Source organism: Nothobranchius furzeri, chromosome 3 (genome assembly GCF_043380555.1).
Source record: "Nothobranchius furzeri strain GRZ-AD chromosome 3, NfurGRZ-RIMD1, whole genome shotgun sequence".
Classification (NCBI taxonomy): domain Eukaryota; kingdom Metazoa; phylum Chordata; class Actinopteri; order Cyprinodontiformes; family Nothobranchiidae; genus Nothobranchius; species Nothobranchius furzeri.
The window spans coordinates 75,298,327-75,324,383 of NC_091743.1; the positions used below are offsets into that span (position 1 = coordinate 75,298,327).

The window sequence follows — 26,057 nt, forward strand, 5'->3', positions numbered from 1 at the left end:
ATACAGCCGTGCAGATGTCCCATCTCTAAGTGTCGGGATGCAGCTTCAGCTGTGATTGGCTGCACTGAGTCAGGCTTTCTGGCTCCAGGTTTTTGTTTAGAGGCACTTTGTTAAAATCAAATTCATGAACCTAAACATCTTACGTGTTTACTGAGACTTGTAGCGTCAGTGAATCTGCATTTTGAGGTCATTTTTCAGTGTTTTTGCAATTTTCCCACAGGTTGCTCAGCCTGACCTCACGGCTAACTCACTGGAACATCGACTTTTAGACAGCGTTCACTCACAGTTGGTCTTCACTGTTAATGATGAGCTTCAAACAGAAAGTGGTCTATTACCATTCCAAAGCCAATGAGCTGAAATAATTACTTCTTTAAGGTCACTGCTGATGTCTCCTCTCTTCAAATGTGTGTTTGTGCTCCAAACCAGCAAGCGAATACAGCTTTGACTTGGTGCCTATGTTTCTAGGGATGAGCAATATATCGGCAACAATATTGGTATCAGCCTAAAATTTCACATTGGTGCATTCGTATGTCTTACCTGCGGTTTAGCTCAAGTAAAGTCATATACAGTTAAGTTATACACACTTCTGTCTTCTACGTAATGAGGCATTTGAGGTAATTCCATCTTCTTATTGGGACTTATTTGTCCAATTGAAAACGCTTTCCTCCTTGTTTTTAAAACCCCAGGTAGGACTCCTCCCCAGAGTGGACAGCGACCTGGAGGGAATCTCGGAGGTGGAGGAGCAGCGGGAGCAGACAGAGATCGGCTCTGAGAGCGAGAGCAGCGCGTACGGACCCATCAAGAAGAAGAAAAAGAAACCCAAAGAGAAGAAAGAAAAGAAACCAAGGAAGAAGAAGAGGGACGAGGAGGATGATGATGATGATGATGATGATAGTAACATGAAAGTAGGTCTAGTTCATTTTTTAGGCTTGGGAACTAAAATGTGTTTTTTCTTCTTCTTCTTCCATGTGAATGAACCTCTTTGGGGATCCGTTTTAGTGGCCTGAGGATCAGGTCTCTGCTTTTTGCAGATGATGTGGTTCTGTTTGCTTCATCAGAACGTGATCTCTAGCTTCAGGAGCGGTTTGCAGCCGAGTGTGAAGCAGCTGGGATGAGAATCGGCTCCTCTAAATCCGAGATCATGGTCTTGAATCGTAAAAGGGTTGAAGGCCTTCTCCAGGTCAGGGACGAGGTCCATCTTCAAGTGCAGAAGTTAAAGTGTCTGAGGATGCCTCCTAGACCCACCCTGGTGAGGTTTTCTGGGCTTGTCCAACTGGGAGGAGTCCTAAAGGAAGACCCAGGACACGCTGGAGGGACTATGTCTCTCAGCTGGGCAGGGAGCACCTTGGGATTTCCTCAGAGGAGCTGGCCCAAGTGGCTGGGGAGAGGGAAGTCTGGGCCTCCCTGCTTAGGCTGCTGCCCTCGCGGCCCGGCCCTGGATAAGCGGATGAAAATGAATGGCTGGAAAAACTTGAAATGTTGTCTTTTGTTTGGTAAATCTCAAGCATAAATGGTTGGATTTGTACAAAAACGTGAAACAGATCTCGATATAGAACAGCGTCCTCCTCCCTCTCTGCTGTGCTGTAGCTCCGAGCGAGTCTGTCCCACACAACCTAAGAACCGAGGCAGCTGGGACAGTGACAGTGATTATCTCCAGTTTGAGCCTCCTCCTGATTCCAGCTGGTTTTTTCAACCAGTCATTCTTACAAACTGAATCAACAGCGAGAAGCAGAAGAACGTGATTCATTATCAATTTTTTTCAGTCACATTTCAAATGTGACTTGGAAGATTTTTGGTTTTAATAGTATCACCGTGGTCTAGATTTAAATACACACTGCACACCCCAGCAGGATGAATCACGTCATCATATTTGTACATTTTCTTGGTTTAAACATGTTTTACTCCCGGAACAATCAGGACTAAATGTCTTTGCACCTCTTCACTTTACCTGAATAGTTTGTATTCATTCAGACTCACCGAACAGCAGATGCAGCAGCAGCAAAGCTCTTCTCCAGTGGGCTTTCAAAATGAGGATCAGAGGTTTTAAAAAATGTCTTGTGTGCTGCGCAGCAGTGGCAAACTGCTTTTTGTGTTAGTATTCAGCTAGAGTTTATCCATTTACCATCCTAAAATTGTAAAAGAAAAATGGTAAAGGCTAAAAAATGACTTTTTGTTAGGGATGCACGACACACCGGCATGGATATCAGCATTGGTCTGATGAGTAAAACTGGGCCGATATTAACAACAGTTTGTGTATCTGTTTTAGAGGGTGATGATGTGTAAGGGTTTAGTCATGTGACAGTGATCGTTTTCGTCTCAGAAGCGTAAGTGTGTGTGGTGTGTGTGTGTGTGTGTGTGTGTGTGTAATAGCAATTATATATATATATATATATATATATATATATATATATATATATATATATACTTATACTTATACTTATAAGTAAGTATTGGTTATCAGCCATAACAGCGTTATTAATATCTGTATCGGCCCATAATTTCTTATCGGTGCATCCCTACTTTTTATCTGTTAATCACATTTTAATTTAATCTGCATTGCCCCTTGCTCTCACAGGAACCTAAATCATCCAGCCAGCTTATGCATGAATGGGGTCTTGAGGATGTCCAGTACGGTTTCACTGAGGATGACTACAAAACCATCACCAACTACAAGGCTTTCAGCCAGTTCCTCAGGTAAACATCCTGCCCTTTCTGCAGGATTGTAACAAAATAAACAGCTTTGTTTAGTTTAAATGTGAGGTTCTCTGAAAAATGTATAGATACTTGTTTTTTTTTTAATATTTTTTTGATTGGTCACTCTTGAGTTTATCATGCAGGCTGAATGTGAAAATAGTCTTCTGCCCGTTTTCTGCGTTAGCCACTGATAAAAAACTCTTGGGTCAGAGAAGTCCACACAGATCTACGTCACACTTTAAATTTTTATTCATGGACTCGCCCATCCTGGCTCGTGACGATGAAGGATGTTGTTGATTTAGCGTCCAGGAGAAAGCAGAGCGTGTCTTGGCTAGTAGTAGCTAACTGTTAGCATTAGCAACTCAACAACATGGCAGAATATCTTCAGGCTTGAGTTATTTGTAGGGATGAAACATCAACATTGCAGAGCGAACAGTCAGTGGCAAGGGCGTAGATTTGGCATGGACAGAGGTGATTTGTCCCCACTAATGTCCAGCGATGACCAAATAGTACCCACCAATAATTTGACCGCCTCCACTAAAAAACAACAAGCCATTCAATGTCTCATTACCCTAGAGATGCAGAAAGGGTTAAATGACGTTCTCTCCTCATATGGCCTGTGTGACTGGCTGCTCATGCTGTCACGGTAGGCTCAAGAGAGACAAACTACGTCAGTTGTTAGCAGCACCAAAGCTCGAAGGAAAATGTTCCAGTCGTATGCAAGACTCCTGTGTTTGCCACGTGACACACACGAGGCCGAAAGTGAGTGAGTGTAACCGAGGGTCCTGAGAGGATAGGCTTACAAGTCCCCACCAACATCAACAGCAAATCTGCGCTAATGGTCACTGGTAAAGTTGTGTTACTGTTAGCCAATCAAACGTGAGATGTATGAGTAAGACTCTAACTACTCCACTACTCAGGCTAACTTTTACTTCATAAAACTGGAGCACCAGAGTTTTTTTTTTCCAAACAGAACAACCGTTGATTGATATTTGGGGCGGATGAACTGTTTGCGCCATCACCCATATTTTTCTAAGGAGCTGAATTGAAGCCCAGTGGGCGGTTCCCATCACCGCCATCTTGGTTGTGTCACGTGACTCGTCACTCCCTGCAAATGCAAAAATAAAGCTGGAAGTTGGATCGTGAGGGTGGGGGCACATGATGACACCCATTAAACTCTGAGCAAATGTTGTTGCGAGCTAACTGAAGCTAATGGAGATTGGCAGGTGCTTTTAACAAGAAAACTGCAGTTGAGCGACTCTGCTAACCTCTGCCTTCTAGGCTATAATACCTTTATTGTGAGGCCAAGGCTGAGGCCTTCCCTGGAGCAAGCAGGGGTGCAAGCCGCTAGCGCTAATGACTCATCTGCTACCTTTAATGACATCTAAACAGATTGAGTTACCAAAAATTCACCTCCATTATAGTTATTATGATGGTAAACTTGACCTATTAAACCTGAAATATTTTTGTACCAGGTTATAAACATGTTAATCTCTTCTGAAATCTGCATTTTTACTATGGAAGTCGATGGGAACTTGCTTCTTTCTGGATCCAGCCCCTAGCGGATGAGGGGGAAACTTTGTAACCTCCTCATTGGCTCCACTTTTGGCAGACAAAGTTTCCTCCTTGGGAATGACTCACATGGCATTCATTCATTCATTCATTCATCCTAGAGACCACCAGCCTAGAAATCTAGACAGTAGCAGAAGCAAAATTATTTATTTCTGCATATCAGTCTAGCCACGCTCCATTGGAACCTTAGCAGGCCCAAACGGTCCTGTTCCTTGCCAATCACAGTGCAATATTGGTTTGGTGGGCCAATCACAGTGGCCTGGTGGGCTGGATGTTACTGCAACTGAGTGAAACTAAGGTGGTGACAGCTTGTTTGAAACGGGTTTGGCATCACCTTTGGACTATTTAGACTTGGGGTTTTCTTTGAGTCAAGAGTAGCTAGAGGTACTTACGTTCTTTATTTAGAAAAAGGATGCATTTGCAAATTCGTTGATGATGAATGGCAGATTGCCTCATTGACTGACATCTGTAGCAGTGAGTACATCACATTGTCCATTGCTTTGATTGGTCCCAGCGCTGTCCAATAGCGTGCAAAGACAGTTTGAAAGACAACCGTAGAACCCACCCCGCGACTGAGATTGCGGCCAGACTATATACTCACATATATACAATGGCTTGCCAGGCTAAGAGATCATTTATTTATTGAAATAAATGTCAAATTTAAAATTTTGTTCTCAGTCGAGATTCTTCCAACACTCCTCGGTGAGAGTAGAGTGTGCCGTAACGAGCTAACGCTGCTCTTTCTGTCTGCATTAGAAAGCTCGGTTGGTATAAAGAGTCTGTCTCACCTGGGGCCGTCTTGCTCGGATGAGCCTCTGCTCCGACAAAGTGGAGCATGAGCTCCTGCGGCGCCTCCTGTGTGCAGTCAGCTGCTCGCTGGATGTCTGTGACAGCCGGGAGGCTCAGGGACTCGGCGCTCTGACCCACTATCTTTCACAGGCGAGCGTGCCAAACCTCAAGCTGTTGCCTGACAAATCTCAAACATGACATAGTTACAGCAAAGCAAAGGAGCACAAAACTTAAGGGGCAGTGGAGTGTCAACAAATAGAGACCCAGTCTCCCTCCGGTGCTGATTGGAGGGTAAATTACACCAGCAGAAATGAATTGTGACATAATAAAGCTGCTGCTCTTGTCTCCTCTCCCTGTGGTCACACTCAGGCCTCTCATTGCCAAGAAGAATCCGAAGATTCCCATGTCAAAGATGATGACGGTGTTAGGGGCCAAGTGGCGTGAGTTCAGTGCCAACAACCCATTCAAAGGCGCATCTGCCACTGCTGTGGCTGCTGCTGTGGCTGCCGCCGTGGAAACGGTCACTGTAGCTCAGCCAGCATCTGTGAGCAGTGGCCAGCTGAGCATTCAGCAAGGGCCAATCAAAAAAGCCAAAACCAAAGAGGGAAAAGGTGAGTCCTGTTCAACCGTGGCACCATTTTTATTGCTGTTTTAGGGATATTAGCATGGATTCTTCCTGGGCTTGTCTGATGTTTGTGTCTCAGGACCAGGAGTTAGAAAGAAAAGCAAGAGTGCAAAAGAAGCAAAGAAGAAACCCAAGCCGAAGAAAACTAAATCAAAGTCAGGTCAAAGTGGGAAGAAGAAGAAAGCGTCCTCCGTATGTATTTTAAATACTTTCAGCCTCTCAACGATCACCATTTCACACTTACTATTCTGACTGGGAGGCTTCACTATGTGAGTTTTCTGTTTTGCTCCAAGCTCCTGAGTCTGTGTTTGATTTTTCCAGAGTGAGGAGGACATCCTGGAGGAGTCAGACTTTGATGACATCAGTATCCACAGTGCCTCGGTGCTTTCTGATACCTCAGGGGCTGCCACCAAGAAAAAGGCCCGGCGTGGGCGGAAAAAAAGGAAAAGTATGTTTACTATTTACTCTTTCTGAGCTCTGGTGTGTGCTTTTCTCCCCCTGAAAAATCCCACAGAAATCTCTCAAAGCCAGACTGTTTGATGACGGGTAATGAGGTAATTAAAAAGTACTTTTTAAAAGCTGTGTTTATTTTGGCAACGCAGGAGAGGTGATCTTTTACAGCAGCTGTTGCTCTAAAACTCATGGAGTTTATTCAGATTTAGAGCCTGATCAGGGTTGAGTAGCTTCGTTTTCGTCAGAACTTAAACAGTTCTTTTGCTTTCCGTAGAGGAGGATGGCGATGGCTATGAGACGGACCACCAGGACTACTGTGAGGTTTGCCAGCAGGGTGGAGAGATTATCTTGTGCGACACCTGTCCACGGGCTTACCACCTGGTCTGTCTGGACCCTGAGCTGGAAAAAGCACCTGAAGGAAAATGGAGCTGTCCACACTGTGTGAGTACATCCATTCATTTAACGTTAAAGTCCCAGTAGTTGTCACACTGGTGTGTGACGTTTGTTCTCCGCATTCGACCCATCACCTGGGGGAGCGGTGAGCTGCAGACACGGAGGCGTTAGGTCCCATTTGTAAAGTCTCTGGTACGACCTGACCATGGATTTGAACCCACGATCCCCCAGTTCCAGGGTGGACATTACCACTCGGTCACTGAGCTGGTAACCCAGAAACTGGCATATTATGTCACTGCCTGCATGCTCATTTATTAAGACAATGCTTTGGGGCAACATCCTGGATGAGCAGAATGTTGGTGATGCAAGTAGAGGAATATGTAGCCCTTTGGAATAATACAGGTAGACAGGATATTTCATCTGCACCATCCTCTGTCTGCTAGTACTGAATCATTATTTAGATGTGGTCCTAAATGTCTTGTTTTGTATTTATCTCATCATTCATTGCACCCATTTTTTCTTGCATCTCGTGAGCATCATTGTTAGCAGTATATAAGCTCTTGATTTCCTGGATGAAAGCTGAGATTGGTGTTTGGGTCCAGTCTAATCAGCAAGTGTCGTTTCAGACTTAATTTGAGTACAAAGTGACATATCCATCGATCCATCCATCCATCCATTTATTTTCTGAACCCGCTTGTCCATGTAGGGTCGCGGGGGGCTGGTGCCTATCTCCAGCGGTCAATGGGCAAGTAGGCGGGGTACACTCTGGACAAAGAGCCAGTCCATCCCAGGGCAACACAGAGACACACAGGACAAACAATGAAGCATGCACACACACACTCAGGACAATTTAGAGAGACCAGTCAACCTGACTATCGTGTTTTTGTGGGAGGAAGCCGGAGTACCCGGAGAGAACCCACGCATGCACAGGGAGAACATGCAAACTCCATGCAGAAAGATCCCAGGCCGGGAAGCGAACCCGGGACCTTCTTGCTGCAAGGCAACAGCTCTAACCACTGCGCCACTGCGCAGCCCTCAAAGTGACATAAATAATGTTAATTCATTGTTTTTAAAGGCATGGGACTCAGAGAAATCATGTAATAATCGTTCTTTATGAAATTCAGTCGGTCACTCTGAGTTTCACATGCACGCTGAATGTGAAAACATTCTCCAGCCCCCAATTCTTGCATTAGCTGCAAAAAGGAAACTGACAATTAAACGATTGGGTCAGAAAAAGCCAGTCTCTTACATGTCACGGGGGAAATTCATGGCCCCGCCTTGGCTTAGGACTGCCCCCAGGAAGGAGAGAGCAAAGTCCATCCTGACTATCCATCCATCCATTTTCTGAACCCACTTTGTCCACGCAGGGTCGCGCGCCGGGGGGTGGGGGGGGGGCTATCTCCAGCGGTCAACGGGCAATCGGGTGGGGTACACCCTGTACAGAGAGCCAGTCCATTGCAGAGCAACACAGAGACACACAGGACAATCGATCAAGCACACACACACTCACACCTAAGGACAATTTAGACAGACCAATCAACCTAACAGTCATGTTTTTGGACTGTGGGAGGAAGCCGGAGTACCCGGAGAGAACCCACATATGCACAGGGAGAACATGCAAACTCCATGCAGAAAGATCCCAGGCTGGGAAGCGAACCCAGGACCTTCTTGCTACAAGGCAACAGCTCTAACCACTGTGCCACTGCGCAGCCCCGTCCTGACTAGCAGAAGCTAACTGTTAGCATTAACAAATCCACAACATAGCGTCACATGTTAATGCTTGTGATGTTTGTGGAGATAAAACATCAATGTTGCACTTTTTACCCAAGAAAGACGAGCGACTGGAAGCAGCAGAACAGTCCTGTTGCTGTCAGCCAATCAGAGGCCAGTAACGGCCAAAATCTAGACGTTTAGCCCACCACCTTATTTAGATGCTGGAATGTCATTAATAACGTGAGCTGATGCACTAAATGTCTGCAGCTGAATCTGTTTTTGAACACTAAATTAAAGTTAAAGCACTGGTCAATGTTTAAATCAGACATCCAACTAAAGTCAAACAAATCAATTACCCAACCAACAATTAATTATTCTCAACGGGTTCTTACAAATAAATTGTAGTTAAATATTAATGTTAGAACATTTCAGATGTTATTCAGGAACATAAATATACCTTTAAATTCTGCAGCAGCTCCAGGCTGCCCTGGGATATGCCTGACTTTAAATCGACTTTACTAAGGAGGAATGTCGGCCGATGCCGATTATATAAAAATATCAGATATCGGCCAGCTGATACATCGCTCTGCTCCTAGTTAAAACATTGTTAAGAGGCATGAAGATTGTCTAGAAGCTAGCTTGTTTTGTAGATTTGCTGCAGCCAGCTGTCTAGATCAGACCGGTTTTCTCCATGAAGGTTTTTGTCACCAAAGAAGTTTACCCTCGTCAGAGCAAACAGTTGCCGGCTGTTTCACGAGATATTTAACGCTTGAATGAATTTGTGAAACAGACCGTGCTCTAGAACGTTTGACTTGAGCACAAAAAATCCTCCAAGCTTTGTTTAAAAAATGCACTTTAATATTTTCATGGAGCAATAAAAATAGCTTATCTAGACAAAGTTATGTTGGCGCCGCTTTATTTAGTGGCTTTCCTCACGAGAAGGAACGTGTTGCATTTTGTTTTGTAACCTTTTATCTTCAGGAGAAGGAGGGAATTCAGTGGGAGGCCAAGGATGAGGAGGAGGAGGAAGAGGAGGCTGCAGGTGAGGAGGAGGATGACCACATGGAGTTTTGCAGAGTGTGTAAAGATGGAGGAGAGCTCCTGTGCTGTGACACGTGCCCTTCGTCCTACCACATCCACTGCCTGAACCCACCTCTTCCTGAGATCCCAAACGGGGAATGGCTGTGTCCTCGCTGCATGGTGAGCTCAGTCCAGATATGTTTAATGCTCTGTATCCTCACAAGCTGGTGTTCATCAACGTTTAGTCCTTTTTTGCTTTGGTTAAGTGGTTTAAACAACATGCATTACTTCTGTTCTTGCTCAGTGTCCTCCTCTCAAAGGAAAAGTTCAGAAGATTCTGCACTGGAGGTGGGGAGACCCTCCGCTGCCGTCGGAATCTCCTGCACATCCTGTTGGCAAGCTGCCTGATCCCATGGCCAAGCCCCCCCTCAAGGGCCGCCCAGAGAGGGAGTTCTTTGTAAAGTGGGCTGGCCTGTCGTACTGGCACTGCTCCTGGGTCAGCGAGCTGCAGGTGAGACGCCAGAGGTGGAGCCGGTTTCCAAAACCAGCATTTAGCAACAGTAACGATCTGTCTTCTGTGATGAATGTGGGACACAGGAAAGTCGGGGGGTTACTGAACATTATTTGGTATTTTAGGTTTTCACAAAAACAAACATCTAGTTTCAGGAGCAAAAGTTACTCAGTTTAGTCACTGACTGTCCTATTTCCAAAGTAGAATGCAATACAATTTCTCTAAAAAATATCATTTTCTAATGAATCTGTTAAGGGCATACTATGCACATTTTTCACATTTTAGGCATTTTCTTGAGCCAGTATGTGCTAAAATGACCCTTTACAGGGTTAATGAAAGGCCATGCTGACCCCCATGCCCTCTGTGGCCAGAATGCTGCCGTGCAACCTCAGAGTATCTGGACCGGTCTGTTATGGGCCATTCCCATCTGTACCGGGTCGGCCCGGGCTGGGTAGCCCCAGTCGGCCCCAGCCTGGCCCGGTTGATTCCACACATCCTTGTCTTAAGCCCATGTGGGCTGATTCTACCCACCAATCAGAGGCTTGCTCTAATGGAAGGTGTGGATTTACTGTCAGCAGTGGGTGTGTTGGCCCTGGTCGGCCTGAAGCAGACCCCCTCGAGAAGAGGGCTGAGAATGAGCCTTGGTTGGCCCGGAAAAATACCAGGCCGCCCAGATGTGTAAACAACCTACGCTACCCGGCCCGGGCCGACCCGGTACAGATGGGAATGGCCCATAAGTCAGTAGTAAAGTGGAGCTGACACGCTAGTGCTGAAGTCTGCTTCCAGGGCATTTCCTGCATGTTGTAGATCATCAACACAGCTGATTTGTTTGAGTTGGTGATGAATCACTCCTGTAGAAGCTAATGAAGGCTGAGGAGACATTTCAGCAGTTAGATTAAGATGTTTTATGAGATGAACGCACAGCAAAGAAGAGTTTCACTTTTGGTTCTACGACAGTAAATGATTAAAGGACTCTACGGGGTGCTAAAAGCAAACTAAATCTACTGAACGTGGCTTTAAGTAGGAGTTTACCTGACCAGAATCGTCTGTGTGTGTGCGTGTGCGTGTACGTGTGTCTGTGTATTGTGTGTGCGTGTGCGTGTGTTTGGGGTCGTGCAGCTGGAGCTTTACCACACGGTCATGTATCGGAACTACCAGCGCAAGAACGACATGGACGAGCCCCCGCCATTTGACTACGGCTCCGGAGAAGAGGAGCTCAACAACGAGAAGAGGAAGAGCAAAGACCCCCAGTACGCTGTGATGGAGGAGCGCTTCTACCGTTACGGCATCAAACCAGAATGGATGGTTATCCACCGGATGGTGAACCACAGGTGCCTGCTTGCACTCACTCTCAAAGTTTGTCATCATTTAAATGAGGAATAATTATTTTTGTAAAGGAACCACAATGTTTACATTTAGTTATTTTCTTTTTCTTGTTTTCTTCTTAGTCATGTAATCCCAAACATTCCAGTCCCAACATAAAAATCTTGTCTCCTCTGTAGTTTTGACAAAGATGGTGATGTGCATTTCCTGATCAAGTGGAGAGACCTACCATACGATCAGTGCACGTGGGAGATGGATGATTTTGACGTTCCGGAATATGAAATACATAAATCGTTATACTGGGACCACAGGTAGCGACATTCTGCAGCTTTTACCTTTACTGTCAGCCCTCTCATCTGTTTGAGTCGCTGAGTCCTGCCATCCAAAGAAACTTCTGCACTTGTTTTTCAGAGAGCAAATATTAGGAGAAGACCAGCGCCCTCTGGTGGTCAGGAAAGGAAAGAAGCAGAAAGAGGACTACCCAAAAAGAGAAGTCCCTCCGGATGCTCCTATCATAGATGTGAGGTGCTTTTGTTACTTAGGGGACCACTTTTGTTTATTTATTCAATATCTCTCTTGTGTTTTTGCATCCTCAGCCAACCATAAAGTTTGAGCACCAGCCCTGGTACATAAATGCCACTGGGGGAACACTGCACCCGTACCAGCTAGAGGGACTGAACTGGTTGAGATTTTCCTGGGCTCAAGGGACAGATACCATCCTGGCCGATGAAATGGGCCTCGGGAAGACGGTGCAGACGATCGTTTTTCTCTACTCGCTGTATAAGGAGGTGAGGCTTGTGGCAAGCTTTTATTCTTAACTAAAAATGCTTATTCCTGTAAGATAAATGGTAATATGCACTTGGATTTAGTCATTTTTGGACAGCTGATGAAGTTATAATGTTTTATGTGAAATGCTGTAACAGTGTCTTTCTTCTCGCTTTCAGGGTCATTCCAAGGGGCCGTTCTTGGTGAGCGCTCCTCTCTCCACCATCATCAACTGGGAGAGAGAATTTGAGATGTGGGCTCCGGATTTCTACGTGGTGACGTACACTGGAGACAAAGACAGCAGGGCAACCATCAGGGAGAACGAGTTCACGTTTGAAGAAAGCTCTGTGAAGTCTGGACGCAAGGCGTTTCGTATGAAGGTGGTGGATCTCCAGGTTTTCTTTCAGACTTTAATCCACAGATGGGTGTGGTTGATGTGACAGCAGCTTTTTTTATTGGCTACTTGCAGAAAGACACACCTATCAAGTTCCACGTGCTGCTGACATCCTACGAGCTGATCACTATCGACCAAGCCATTCTGGGCTCCATTACCTGGGCCTGTCTGGTGGTAGACGAGGCCCACAGACTGAAAAACAACCAGTCCAAGGTGAAATTGTGTGTGTGTGTGTGTGTGTGTGTGTGTGTGTGTGTGTGTGTGTGTGTGTGTGTGTGTGTGTGCGTGTGCGTGTGTGTGTGTTCTACTAGCAGGAGTTTAATTATCTCTGGGTCTTGTTCATGAATGAGGGGAAAATGGAGCATGAGAGCGATGAGCGGAGCTGGAAGGCGAAGCTCTCGATTTACTGGTCGTTCTACGTTCCTACCCTCACCTATGGTCACGAGCTTTGGGTAGTGGAGGGACTATGCCTGGGAACATCTTGGGATTCGCCCGGAGGAGCTGGCCCAAGTAGCTGGGGAGAGTTACGTGTGGGCCTCTCTGCTTAGGCTGCTGCCCCCGTGACCTGACCCAGGATAAGCGGAGGAAAATGGATGGATGGTTCTACCTGCAACAAGACATCTCACTTAATTTACTAAAGCATAGATATAAACAAATAAAAGGCAGAGGGCTTTTGATGATTGAAAATTTTAATTGTATTCACTGTTCTGAGTGTTTTTAACTCAGTTTTTCAGAATCCTCAACGGCTATAAGATCTACTACAAGCTGCTGCTCACTGGAACTCCTCTGCAGAACAATCTGGAGGAGCTGTTCCATCTGCTGAACTTTCTAACACCAGAGCGCTTCAAGTAAGTGTCCCCCGTTTCAGCATCTGTCTCTTTCATCCTGTCGTCCTGCAGCCGGCTGACCGTCTTTGGACTAGATGCACAGAGAACAGATACGTTTGCAGAAGATCTTCATTTATAGCTTGGCTCCTGTGTCACCTGATGAAACTTCACATCCTAACCGCTTCCCTCTCACATGCTTCTCAGTCGTGTGCCATGGAATAAAATATCCTCTGCTAAAAAACTCTTCAGATTAACCCTGAAGTAGATGCGCTGCAGCATTTCTGCAACATGTTGCCTTCCATGCAAACACTCACACACCTTTGTGATGTGTGATCCCAGCAACCTGGAAGGCTTCCTGGAGGAGTTTGCTGACATCTCTAAAGAGGACCAGATAAAGAAACTCCACGACCTCCTCGGACCTCACATGCTCAGGAGGCTGAAAGCTGATGTCTTCAAGAACATGCCAGCCAAGACTGAGCTCATCGTCCGAGTGGAGCTAAGTCCCATGCAAAAGTAAGAATATTCTGAGTGGGATTTCACAAGTGTGTGTAATCCAATTGATTTATATTGATTTTAGAGCAAATTGGACAATTTGTGTCCAAGTGGTTAAATGCTACTAGCCTGCAAGTTATAAGAAGCATGCACCAAACACATTCCTGTTGATTTCTGATCTGCTGCAGGAAATATTACAAGTTCATCTTGACACGTAATTTCGAGGCTTTGAACTCCAAAGGTGGAGGGAACCAGGTATCCCTGCTCAACATTATGATGGACCTTAAAAAGTGCTGCAACCACCCCTACCTGTTCCCCGTGGCTGCTGTGGTAAACCTCTTCACGCCCCTTTAGTGGATCTGCACACGCGTTCAGACACTCTTAACGACGAACCCTTTCTGTGAAGACATCACTCTGAACGTCTGGATGTACCTTTTGTGTTGCAGGAGGCTCCTGTTTTACCCAATGGTTCTTATGATGGTAACCTGCTGGTGAAGTCCTCAGGAAAACTGACGCTGCTTCAGAAAATGTTGAAGAAACTGAAAGACGAAGGACACAGAGTTCTGATTTTCTCTCAGGTAATCTGGTTCTTGATATTTGTTGACTCTGATGGTTTAACTTATCCCATGCACCATCATGATAACAGATGACGAAGATGCTGGATCTGCTGGAGGACTTTCTGGAGTTTGAGGGTTATAAATATGAACGTATTGATGGGGGGATTACTGGAGGCCTTCGGCAGGAAGCCATCGATCGCTTCAACGGTGAGTTTTTCTGTCGGGGCCTGTTTCTATCACCTAAGCTGCCACTTTGACACCATATCTTCTTCTGCTTTGTGCCACAGCTCCAGGCGCGCAGCAGTTCTGCTTCCTGCTCTCCACACGAGCTGGAGGTCTGGGCATCAACCTGGCGAGCGCGGACACCGTCATCATCTATGACTCTGACTGGAATCCGCACAATGACATCCAGGTGTGGGTTATTAACAGGAAACGAGTTCTGCTCCAGAGCTTCGATGTTTCCCTTCAGTTGTTCCTCTGTTCTCACAGGCTTTTAGCAGAGCCCACCGAATCGGACAAAACAAGAAGGTGATGATCTATCGCTTCGTGACTCGGGGCTCGGTGGAGGAGAGAATCACTCAGGTGGCAAAGAGGAAAATGATGCTGACTCACCTGGTGGTGCGGCCTGGCCTGGGCTCCAAAACGGGCTCCATGTCCAAACAGGAACTGGATGACATCCTCAAGTTTGGAACTGAGGAGCTATTCAAGGATGAAATGGAGGCAGCACGAACAATGGGTACGAACTCACTCACACCTGGAAATTTTAGTGCCTTAGAAACAAACTGGTGTGACTATTTAGAGCCCAACAAAACACACATTTGCATTACTGTATGTTACTGGTTTTACTTACTTTATGCTAATGTTTTGTGATTACGCATGAACTCCTCATCTCCAGGTGATAACAAAGATGGTGAGGAGGGAAATGTCATTCACTACGATGATGATGCCATTTCCAAGCTGCTGGACCGAAGCCAGGATGCCACGGAGGACACGGAGATCCAGAACATGAACGAGTACCTGAGCTCCTTCAAAGTGGCCCAGTATGTGGTGAAAGAAGAAGACGGAGAGGTAAGACCAAAAACATACCACCCTCTTACTCTTAAGCCAAATTCTCATTATTTTCTAGCCCTTTAAAGGTGACCTAATCAAGATTTTTACAGTGAAATAATAACAAAACCATCTAATGTCTCAATCATGTTGGAAGGAAGGTTACGCTGAAAGACATTTCATCCTCAGCCAGCTGGGGGTGTTGTCAGTAGCTGCTGTTTACACTCTGTTTGCGAGGTTGTGGAGTCTGTGCAGAGCGACCGCTGCAGCGCCGGCATTTGTAATTCGACACCAGCAGGCAAGAAGCCTCAGAGTTGTTTAAAGAACCAAAGCAAACAGGAGCGACCCAGAGGTTGTTTCTAAGAAGTCTCTGCATCTTTTTCTTCTATTATAATATTGGGTGAAGAAGTCTACAGGCTAATGTTTAGCTAACCATGCTAAGGGCCGTGATATACTTGTGGTTTGAGCTTGCATTGGTGCAGGCAGCAGGCTGTGTCTTTGTTCACATACCTGCTGCTGCACAGCACTGTACTACACATAGTACTGGGGTGTGCCACTAGGGGCACACTAGACTACTCAGACCGGACAGAGAGCCAAGTTTGTGGGCACAACCAAAACAAACGTGGCGTTGTAGCAATTACCGTATTTTTTGGACTATAAGTCACACTTTTTTTTCATAGTCTGGCTGGTCCTGCGACGTATACTCCGGAGCAACTTATATACCAAATTATGTATATCGCGCTGCTGCAGACCGACTCCGGACCAGGAATAAGCTCCTCTGCCCCGCCATCACCTGCTGGAGAATGTGGCGCGCTGCTGCGGGCCGGGCAGCTCCGACCCATGAATGAGCTTCCCTGTCCCGCTGGGAGGGTTTCAAACACCGACATCATCTGCTGCAGCCTGTGGCGGGGTGCTGCGGGCCGGCTGCAGCCCAGAAATGAGCTCTCCCCACTCACTGGGAGGGTTTAAAACACCGCCATCTTCTGCCGGAGACCGTGGTGCGCTGCTGTGCCCTGGTTGTTTATTCTGTTATTGTTACCAGTACTTGTCTTGCAATGTGAAATGCTTGGTCTCAGATTTTGTAAGAAAAATAATAAAATTTCCCCCAAAAATGTGACTTATAGTCCAGTGCGACTTATATATGTTATTTTCTTCTTCATTATACATTTTATGGCTGGTGCGACTTATACTCCGGAAAATATGGTAATACATATTAATTATGACCAATAAGATGTGATAGTCCATACAAATATGAAATATCAACCTGATTGAACTTTGAATGTTTAATCAGAAGATTCTAGGGTTCTTTGCTTATTCAGGGACCATAAATACACTTCGCATTAATTCAGACAGAGTCACCATATTGTTTATAAATGAATTTAATTATTTTTCCTAAACTAATGACACATGACAAGATATGAATAATGAGAGGTGCTGTGATGGAAGCTAGATGTTGTAGCAACCGTTCTTTGTATCAGAGAGAAAATGTGAAATCTGGGTGTAAAAGAATTTGTTGTTTGTTATAAACTAGAGAGTTGTTTATTTATAAACCTCATCAGACACCAGTATGCAGGCTTACGATACCCTGGTACAAGTTGCTCCTGGCGGTCTGGAGGGTTGCGGTCTGGAGTGGTGAGGTCACCGGACGTCGAAACCACAATACTCAGAGATTAGTAGCTTCCTCTGAGTTTGGCTTGCCCGGCCATGAGATGCAACCCGGGGTCTGCAGATTAGGTGTCCAAGGTGGACGTCTGAGTTGAAGTAGCTCTGATAAGCTGTTGTGTCTGTAATCACTTGCAGCATCGCAGAAAGGTTTTGACTTTAGGTCAAATGAGTTTGTTTCAAAAGAGGCTTCATTCCCGATTTGGCTGAATCGGGGCTCAGCTGGAAACTGAATTACTCTGGAAGTAATTCTTGTTTTATTAAACTACTTTGTTATAATTTGTGGCGTATTCTGGCTAATCAGAATTTGACACGTTTCTGAGTATTTACCAACATCCCTCAGAAAGCCACGCCTTCCTGCAGATACAAGATGTTTTTAACCTTAATATGTATGGGGAGAAAAAAGTTTCAAAAGATCTGTGCATGTGTGTCTAAATTTGTGCGTGTGTATCTAGATTTGTGTGTGAGTGTGCGCGCATGTGTGTGTACGCGTGTGTGTGCGTGGGGGGGGGGGGGGGGGGTCTTGTTCTGTGTGAAAACAAAGCAGTACAAGTGATAATGCTGCAGGATTTCATCATTTTATCCTTCTCAGCAGCAGCACTGCAGGTGCTCTCCATGTCCAACATGTGCGTAAGCCAGGTCCTTAGTCAGCTTAAAGTTGTGCACATTTTTCTGCTAAGTTTTCTTTCATGAATCCCAAAGTTTGCGTGGAAAGTTGCTTACACAGTTTTCCAACCCCATTTTGTGCGTAAGCAAGCTTGATAAATGAGGCCCCTGGTAAACGCGGACAAAACTACAACACACACAGATCAGTTTACAAGTACAAAAATCCTTTTGAGACTATTTTCACACCTGACTGATTTGTGTGTACATGGTGCATTTGAATGCTTGGTGGAAGCTGGGAAATTTGATTTTCCTTTGTGATTAGTCTAAATTTGTGTTGATGGGACAAATATGTTTTTCTGTGGAAAAAGATAGTATCTCAGGATCTTGTAGTTATAAAAGATAGACCAACATTTAATTTTTAATCATCTAAAAATGTAATGTGTTTGTGAGCCATGAAAACGTAGTCAAAGGTTTAAAAGAAATGACTAATAAATAGCAGAGTAACTCTCTGACTAGAAAAAGCAGGCTTCAAACCGGGAGAATGCACAAGAAGACGGTACAGCGTCCTGGTGATCTTTCCTCTGAAGTAAGTGAAAGTAAATCCAGCATGCTTTGCAGTCAGGCTATAATGAAACAGCTATTATTTTAGACCATTTTATATGTTTTATAGGTCTGAAAGATTGACACACTGTCCCCAGACAAGGAAGTAGCTCTTGGGCCAGTTTATGTGTGTGCACAATAATGAAAAATTAAAACTAATGATGGGTGTTTCGACCACGCCAGTCACAGATTTATGGTGGTTCTTTCCTCCCGAAGGAAGGATTTGAAGTTCGCTGAACTTACAGCCATTTTCCCTCTGTTTTTCTCTGTTTCTGGTTCGATGACGTCACTTTCGTGACGCGCATTTGTACTCCTGGACTGATTTTCAGACTAAACCTAAAATAGCACTTCCCCCCGTTCGAAAATAAGCGAGTTCCAGTATGAAAATGTGTCTTTAAAATCCACGGACATCATATGTGAAATCCACGGCACATAACAAGTGGAATTAGAAAAGAACATTCTAGCACCATTGACTTGCATTCATTTTTTCATTCTTCCAGGGTCCGAAAGTAGATGGGTGTGACTTTGGCGCCCTATGGCTCCGTACCATCTTCTTGTGCCTTCTCTCCTTTTGAAGCCTGCTTTTCCAGTCAGAGAACCACTCTGCCATTTATTAGTCATTTCTTACAACCCACTATGTTTTCATGGCTCACAAACACATATGTCTAAATAAACAATTTTAGATGATTAAAAATTAAATGTTGGTCTATCTTTTATAACTACAAGATCCTGAGATACTATCTTTTTCCACAGAAAATCATATTTGTCCCACTAACACAAGTTTAGACTAAATCCAAAGGAAATTCAAATTTCCCAGCTTCCACCGAGCATTCAAACGCACCATGTTCGCACAAATCAGGCAGGTGTGAAAATAGGCTCAAAAAGATTTTTGTACTTGCAAACTGATCTATGTGTGATGTAGTTTTGTCCGTGTCTACCAGGTGATTTGTGTGTGTGTGTGTGTGTGTGTGTGTGTGTGTGTGTGTGTGTGTGTGTGTGTGTGTGTGTGTGTGTGTGTGTGTGTGTGTGTGTGTGCGCGTGTGTGTGTGTGTATATTCAATGATTTGCATGTGTAGGAGCTGAAGTTACACACAAAAATGTAAACATAAGTTACACAAATTTAGATACAAACACAGATCTTTTGAAACATTTTTCTCCCCATACATATGTATCTCACTGTACTGTGTATGAGTGTAAACAACATTAACTTGTTAAATCAAACACGTACTGATTTGTGATATAAATGGATCATTGTAAGAACAATATTCACTTTAAATTCATTTATTTAAGCACAAATTATTCAAACATTTCATTTAAACATCTTGTTCGTTCATCACATATGATTATTTAAGCGTATGAGTTGTAAAATCATGGAGTCTTCCCTTATTCAGAGTGAAGAATGTTGACGTCTGTCGTTCACACCCTGAGATTGTAGGACCTTGGGTGAGAATGTTTAAATGTTTTGTCTTCATGGACTGTCAACACGCGCTGAGCAGAACCTTCTGGTTCTGGAAGTCCAGATAGAAGATGTATGCTGTAGATGAAAGGTTATTATGTTGATCAATATATAGGTGTAAATGGACCCTTTGGGATGTTACACTACTCAGACTGGACAGAGAGCCGGGTTTGTGGACACAACCAAAACAAACATGGCGCCAATAGAAGAGATCTGTAACTGGTTAATTTTGAGTTCACCACAGGAAAGGAGACAGTAGCGGTATCACAGAAGGTATGAAAGCTCTCTAAACCAGAGACTGAGTCACCATGGTGAGTGTGTCTCGCTCATTTTGTCGACTCCACCTACTGGTTACTCATATATTGTTATCAACACAAGTAACGCGTGGCAGCCAATTTAAACACGCGCTCTTGTCGTCAAACAGCAAGTATATCAAGGCCCTAACAGTGAATTAGAAAAAATAGTCAACTCTAAAAAAATATCAAGCTAATTTTTCAATTACCAACAATTTGATATTAAAGTCAAATGTATCAATCTACTTATCAACTTCCTGTGTAAGCTCTAGAGCCTTCTGGCTTTGATCCGTATCTGGCTGAGTGCTGACTCGTTTGTTTTCATACATGGACTGTAGTACCCAAAGTGGACCACAAGATGTCACTCTCACTTTATGCACCTTTAATTCTTTGTATTTCACTGACTTTGTGTTATTGTTCAGGAGGAGGTGGAAAGGGAGATCATTAAACAAGAGGAGAACGTGGACCCAGACTACTGGGAGAAGCTCCTCCGCCATCACTACGAGCAGCAGCAGGAGGATCTGGCTCGAAACCTGGGAAAAGGCAAACGCATCCGGAAGCAGGTCAACTACAACGATACGACGCAGGAGGACCAAGGTAGGTTGTGTCAGCACACAGGACCAAGCTGGTTCACCAGGAAGAAACAAACTGTACACTTATTAAAAACCTGTAGTAGAGAACAAATGGAGACGAGAGGATCATTTCTGATGGCTCTTAGTTAAAAATGTGTTTAACTGTGTTCGACTCTGTTTACATAGAATTACTCTGCTGATCTGGTTTACACGCATCTGTACATGTTCACCCTGCTGACATAGATTCACTCCAGCAACGGAAGGAAGAGGCAGCATTTTTATACTAATTTAAGGCCATTTTTCTGTGTACCAATGTAAAAGAAATGTTTTCTCTCACACAGACTTGCAGATGTTATGCCTTATGTGTTTTTTAATTGATCTAAATTAGATTTAAAACACTTTGGCAGTCACAGATGACCGTTGAACACCGTAAAATGTATAAATCAAGTGAGAGAACTCTAGAGTGCTGTAGTAGAAACCCTGTAGTGGTCTGTAGTAATCTGCAGTGCCATGGCGCCCCCGGGTGGCCACCAACAGAAGCGAACGCAATGTGCTGTTTCTGTTTGATGTGTTGCTCAGAATGGCAGGATGATCTTTCAGACAATCAGTCGGAGTACTCTGTGGGGTCTGAAGACGAGGACGAAGACTTTGAAGAGAGACCTGAAGGTAGAAATACCTCCTTTATAAAGCACGTCACTGCACAAGGTTCTGATGTTCAAACTTGTAGCTGAATAGAAAAGAATGAATAGAACTAAACTTAATTGTTTTTAAGGTGGACGCAGACAGTCCCGTCGGCAGCTCAAGAACGAGAAGGACAAGCCTTTGCCACCCTTGCTGGCACGAGTCGGAGGGAGCATCGAGGTAAAACTGTTTCCATTCAAAATACCTTTTCTATATTTAGTTTATTTATTTGCCTGAATAACTTTTAGATTTATTCCATAAAACAACTTTTAGTAAAACTAGTCTAAATGTGTTATGTATGAGGCTGCTATTATAAAGCAAAATTTAGATAATTAGAGTTTTACCCTAGGAAAGCAGAAAAATCTGGAAAACACACACACACACACACACACACACACACACACACACACACACACACACACACACACACACACAATTTTATAAAAATAATAATATCTATTATTATTATTAGTAGTAGTAGTAGTAGTAGTAGTAGTAGTAATGGTAGTAGTAGTATTCATGTGTCTATGCCTTTTATTGTGGTAACCAATTACTTGACAACACATCAAATATATCACCTGACCTTAAATTTCCTTTCTGAGGATCAAACGTTCAGGCACACATCCAGGATGAATACATTAATCATCATTAACACACAGAATAACAGCCACTGAAGCATAAATAAGTTTTGTAACACAAACCAACCTGTTCCATCATCTTGAGCGGGTTTCTCTCTCTGAAACCAACGACTCTGTCTTCTCTGCAGCCCACAAAACTCACTTTGCTCTTTTCCTGCTGCTCACTCCTGACTTTATGCCTCAATGCCGTGCCTCCTCTTTTCAAAGCATGTTTACAGCCTCTTCTCCTTCTGCTCCTCATCACCAGGTCCTGGGGTTCAACACTCGTCAGCGGAAAGCCTTCCTGAACGCCATCATGCGCTGGGGCATGCCTCCTCAGGATGCTTTCAACTCACACTGGCTGGTTCGGGACCTAAGAGGGAAGAGTGAGCGGGAGTTCAGGTGATGCCCTGGACTTGTTTGTGTTTTACTGCCGTGTGCCCATTTCTGTGTTTACTCAGAGCAGGTTAGGCTCCCAAAAAACGTTCAGAAGCAGATCACTTCACCGCTTTTTTAAGCCTCTGCAAGTAGCTGCTTCTGCTACAACGGAGCTTTTAACTAATCAGAGGGACTGCATTGCTCTTGACCCAGACTTTACAATGCACCTTAAAGTAGAGGACATGCTCTTGTATCAGAGGCATTGTTACATTTCTACATCATAGCAACATCAGCTGTTACAGTTAGAAAAGTCAACATCTTTGCACCCAACCTTACAGGAGTTCGTCTCACGCTTCCTGCATGATGTCTCTGTTTACCAGGGCCTACGTGTCTCTGTTTATGAGACATCTATGTGAACCGGGCGCCGACGGAGCAGAGACCTTTGCTGATGGAGTCCCCCGCGAGGGCCTCTCCCGTCAGCACGTTCTCACCAGGATCGGAGTCATGTCGCTGGTCAGGAAAAAGGTACGGCACAACACGAAACCTGGTGCGGGAATGCTGAGATCAGTAAAAGTGGGTCAGCATGTCTGAGCTGCCTGTGAAGGATAAGAAGCAGCCCTGGAAGCAGTTATCTTCAGAAAAACAATTTGCTGAACCGGTTTGCATCGCTACGCTTCACAGAAGTCTGCATTACATCTAAAGTGTTTACTTTTGCAGATGAAATGTTTATTATGCATATGTAAGTGGCACTCAGCTCAGCAGGTTGAGCAGGTTGTCCAGTAATCAGAGGGTTGCAGGTTCGATCCCGGCTCCGGATAGAGAATCCTGCTGTTGTGCCCTTGGGCAAGACACTTAACCCACCTTGCCTGCCGGTGGTGGTCGGAGGGACCGGTGGCGCCAGTGCTCTGGAGCCTCACCTCTGCCAGAGCACCCCAGGGCAGCTGTGGCTACAGCGTAGCTCATCCCCACCAGTGTGTGAATGGGTGAATGATACACTGTAGTGCAAAGCGCTCGAGTCCTCTGACTCTGAAAGACACTATAAAAGTGTGGGATATTTATCATTTATAGCATCATAAAAGGTTGTAAAACTTACAACTGTTAATTAAAAGGACATAATTGAAAGTTTTCAGGTTTTATTTATGTTTAAGTTTTACTGAAGTTAAAATGGTTACTTAAGTCTCAGAGTAAATAGTGTGTATGTAAGGTTTCTATAACTGGGATGTTTGCGGAATATTAAAGAGCATGAAAAAGAGTCTCCCACGCCATCTTGGCTCACGACTGGGAAGGCTGCTTGTGGTTTAGCGTCCAGGAAACGTCTCGGCTAGCAGAAGCTAACATTAGCATTAGCAACTCAACCACATGGCAGAACTCCTTCAGGTTTGAGTTATTTGTGGGGATAAAACATTTACGTTGCAGTGCAAACAAACTATTGGTAGGGTCACACTGTTATCCAATCAGAGGTGAGATGTCCAAGTATCAGGAAATAAGACTCCTAATCCTCTCGTCTGAAGCTCTCATCTGTTTTAGCTCACTTCTAGTTACTGAAACAGGAGCGCCAGAGCTTTTGTTCCAACAGAGATCAACTCACAATTTATTGATTTGTATTAGAGGCCTCTGCAAATGAACAGAAAAATGAGTGAACTTGGTCTTAAGCAATGGAGATGTTAAAGGGTCCTAGCTGTGGGAGCAGTACCTGCAGCTTTGGTGTTTAGTAAATAAATGTGCTTTGGCAGATTTATCTAATACATATATAGCATGTCTTTAATTAAAAATGCTTGCCAAGCAAGTTTGAGCTTAAGATGAATTTTTGCCTCTACCTGGAGGCAAAATGAAAGTTCTTAACTTCACAGCAGCTTCTTCTAATTCCTTTTAAGTCTAGGAAAGTAGGCCATGCCTTATAACCGTTAAAGTTTAAAAATAACCTCATTTGCTGCAGGTGCAGGAATTTGAACATGTGAATGGGAAGCTGAGTTCTCCAGACCTGATCCCAATTGGGATGGAATTAAAGAAGCTGACTGAAAGCGTGTCCTCTGATCCCAACACCCCTGTGCCAGCCAGTCCTGTTGCCACCCAGCCTGGCACCCCCGTCCCACCAGGTTTGACCAGAGTCGTTTTTCTCTTCACGTGAAGGCAGTCGGATCGAAGTAAAGCATGCTAACCTGTTTTGTGGGCTGCAGAGAAGACAGAGTCGTTGGCGGGTGTCGCTGAGAACAAGGAGACCACAGAGCTAGAAGGGAAGAAACATCCAGACCAGGAAGTGAGTTATCCTCCCCGTCATCCTCTTCACTTTGATTCTGACATCAGCGCTATGTGAGAACTCATTTGTACCCATCTCTGAGGAGTTGTTGTTATTCATCTCAGGTACCTTTTGAAAAGTCTCTCAGCCCTCTGTCAACCCCTCTCCCCCTATTTACCCCCCCCCCCCCCACACCCAACCCCAACCCACCCCTTCCCCCAGCAGACTTCCTGTGTAGAGCCTCCATCTCTACCTGAGAAGGTTGCTGACAGCAACGACTGCAAGGCCAGCTCAGAGGAGAAAGCAGGAGACGAGAGGAACAAAACCAAATCCCCCGTCACAAAGGCCGAGCCATCTGCTCACCCGAAAGAGTCTGCTTCCAAGCGGACGGAGGCGCCATCCAGTCACACCTCGCCAAAGAGTGAGCGGCTGCATGCTCCATACGCTGCCAGACTTTTCACCTGCAAGGCTGTGCTTTGTATGCGTCATCTTTTGTTTCTGTTATCCTCAGCGGACCCCTGCAAGGAAGCTGAGAAGTCCTCTGAAAAAGGAGATGCTGTCTCTCCTCGGGAAAAGAACGAAGACAAAGAAAATAAGCCGGGTACACGAGGCATGACGGGAATTCTCATGCGAAACACACAAAAGATACAAAAGCGGCGCTCCTATAGGAAACAACTGTCTGTCTGTAGCTGCATTAGAAGGGTAGCTTCTAGTAAAGCATCCTGTCTTTTGTGTAACTCCTGCAGATGACGTTAAGAGTGAAGATGCATTAGAGGGTCGGCTGAATGGAGACAAAGACACTTTGGATGAGATGGAGGAGAACAGGAAGGAGGAAAAAAACGGATTCAAGGCCAAGTTCATGTTTAATATTGCTGATGGAGGATTTACAGGTAAGATAACTCAGGTTGTGTCGTTTTTCTACCTTTGTGCATAGACTGGTGCCAAACAAATGAAGTTCGCTGCATTATGCCAGTTGTCACATTTAAGACATAGTTTGGAGACGGTACCACTCACATTAATCTGGACTTTTACATCTACATTTTGTTCATGTGTCTTTCTAATGGCCTCTTTAGCTTTTATATGCTGACATGCCCGTTGGTCTCAGGTGACACATTGAAAAGCAGCATTTTGTCATTAATCTCGTTTGACTGAACTCTTTCCAAATGATGAAAACTTCCTAAATATTTGCTTGTGTTGGTTTTTTCTAAAAACTGTCTGTTTCCGCTGTCGCGGTGTCAGAGTTGCACACCCTCTGGCAAACGGAGGAGCGAGCGGCACTCTCTTCTGGAAAAATGCACGACATCTGGCACCGTCGCCATGACTACTGGCTGCTGGCTGGCATCGTTACGTATCCTTTCCTCATTTCGCAGCCAAAAGCTCAGCATCTTGCAAAGTAATGTAATCACTTCTGACAGGAAGGAGCTGCAGCAGTAAAAAAAAAAAAAAGGCTGATGTTTAAAAAAATGTGAGGAGTGATTTACAGCTCGGCTTTCCACACACTGGTGCATCTCTTTTTTCTTTTATTTGAAGGCTTCCCGGAGCTTCTGTGCTCCTGTTTGTTTTCGTTGACCAGGACTGTTTATCAGACATGGCTACGCGCGCTGGCAGGACATCCAGAATGACCCCCGCTACGCGATCCTCAATGAGCCCTTCAAAACGGAGATGCACAAGGGGAACTACTTAGAGATGAAAAACAAGTTCCTGGCGCGTCGCTTTAAGGCAAGTTGAGACTCTTGTTTAGGAAAACGAATGACTGAAACAAGTGAACTGTCAGAGGCTCC

The 26,057-nt window shown here is 44.7% G+C and overlaps 1 protein-coding gene across 3 annotated transcripts in view; it reads left to right on the forward strand.

Annotated features, from left to right (window-relative positions):
- The window catches only part of chd5 (chromodomain helicase DNA binding protein 5), a 54,151-nt gene that overhangs the window by 17,129 nt on the left and 10,965 nt on the right, over positions 1-26,057 (forward strand). Inside the window, exons 3-36 of one of the 3 annotated variants that reach the window (XM_015958411.3) lie at positions 687-905; positions 2,576-2,694; positions 5,425-5,666; positions 5,760-5,872; positions 6,002-6,128; positions 6,408-6,574; positions 9,221-9,439; positions 9,564-9,770; positions 10,890-11,101; positions 11,273-11,404; positions 11,505-11,613; positions 11,690-11,881; positions 12,038-12,238; positions 12,328-12,465; positions 12,979-13,100; positions 13,419-13,592; positions 13,760-13,901; positions 14,018-14,149; positions 14,218-14,335; positions 14,416-14,540; positions 14,618-14,864; positions 15,024-15,196; positions 20,215-20,389; positions 20,944-21,030; positions 21,137-21,225; positions 21,931-22,064; positions 22,421-22,565; positions 23,977-24,136; positions 24,218-24,297; positions 24,499-24,697; positions 24,788-24,877; positions 25,023-25,166; positions 25,516-25,624; positions 25,863-25,995. In XM_015958411.3, coding sequence (XP_015813897.3) covers positions 687-905; positions 2,576-2,694; positions 5,425-5,666; positions 5,760-5,872; positions 6,002-6,128; positions 6,408-6,574; positions 9,221-9,439; positions 9,564-9,770; positions 10,890-11,101; positions 11,273-11,404; positions 11,505-11,613; positions 11,690-11,881; positions 12,038-12,238; positions 12,328-12,465; positions 12,979-13,100; positions 13,419-13,592; positions 13,760-13,901; positions 14,018-14,149; positions 14,218-14,335; positions 14,416-14,540; positions 14,618-14,864; positions 15,024-15,196; positions 20,215-20,389; positions 20,944-21,030; positions 21,137-21,225; positions 21,931-22,064; positions 22,421-22,565; positions 23,977-24,136; positions 24,218-24,297; positions 24,499-24,697; positions 24,788-24,877; positions 25,023-25,166; positions 25,516-25,624; positions 25,863-25,995 — 5,175 coding nt within the window. The remainder of the gene's footprint in view (positions 1-686; positions 906-2,575; positions 2,695-5,424; positions 5,667-5,759; positions 5,873-6,001; positions 6,129-6,407; positions 6,575-9,220; positions 9,440-9,563; positions 9,771-10,889; positions 11,102-11,272; positions 11,405-11,504; positions 11,614-11,689; positions 11,882-12,037; positions 12,239-12,327; positions 12,466-12,978; positions 13,101-13,418; positions 13,593-13,759; positions 13,902-14,017; positions 14,150-14,217; positions 14,336-14,415; positions 14,541-14,617; positions 14,865-15,023; positions 15,197-20,214; positions 20,390-20,943; positions 21,031-21,136; positions 21,226-21,930; positions 22,065-22,420; positions 22,566-23,976; positions 24,137-24,217; positions 24,298-24,498; positions 24,698-24,787; positions 24,878-25,022; positions 25,167-25,515; positions 25,625-25,862; positions 25,996-26,057) is intronic. The other 2 variants (XM_015958413.3, XM_015958414.3) reach the window with 2 other exon arrangements.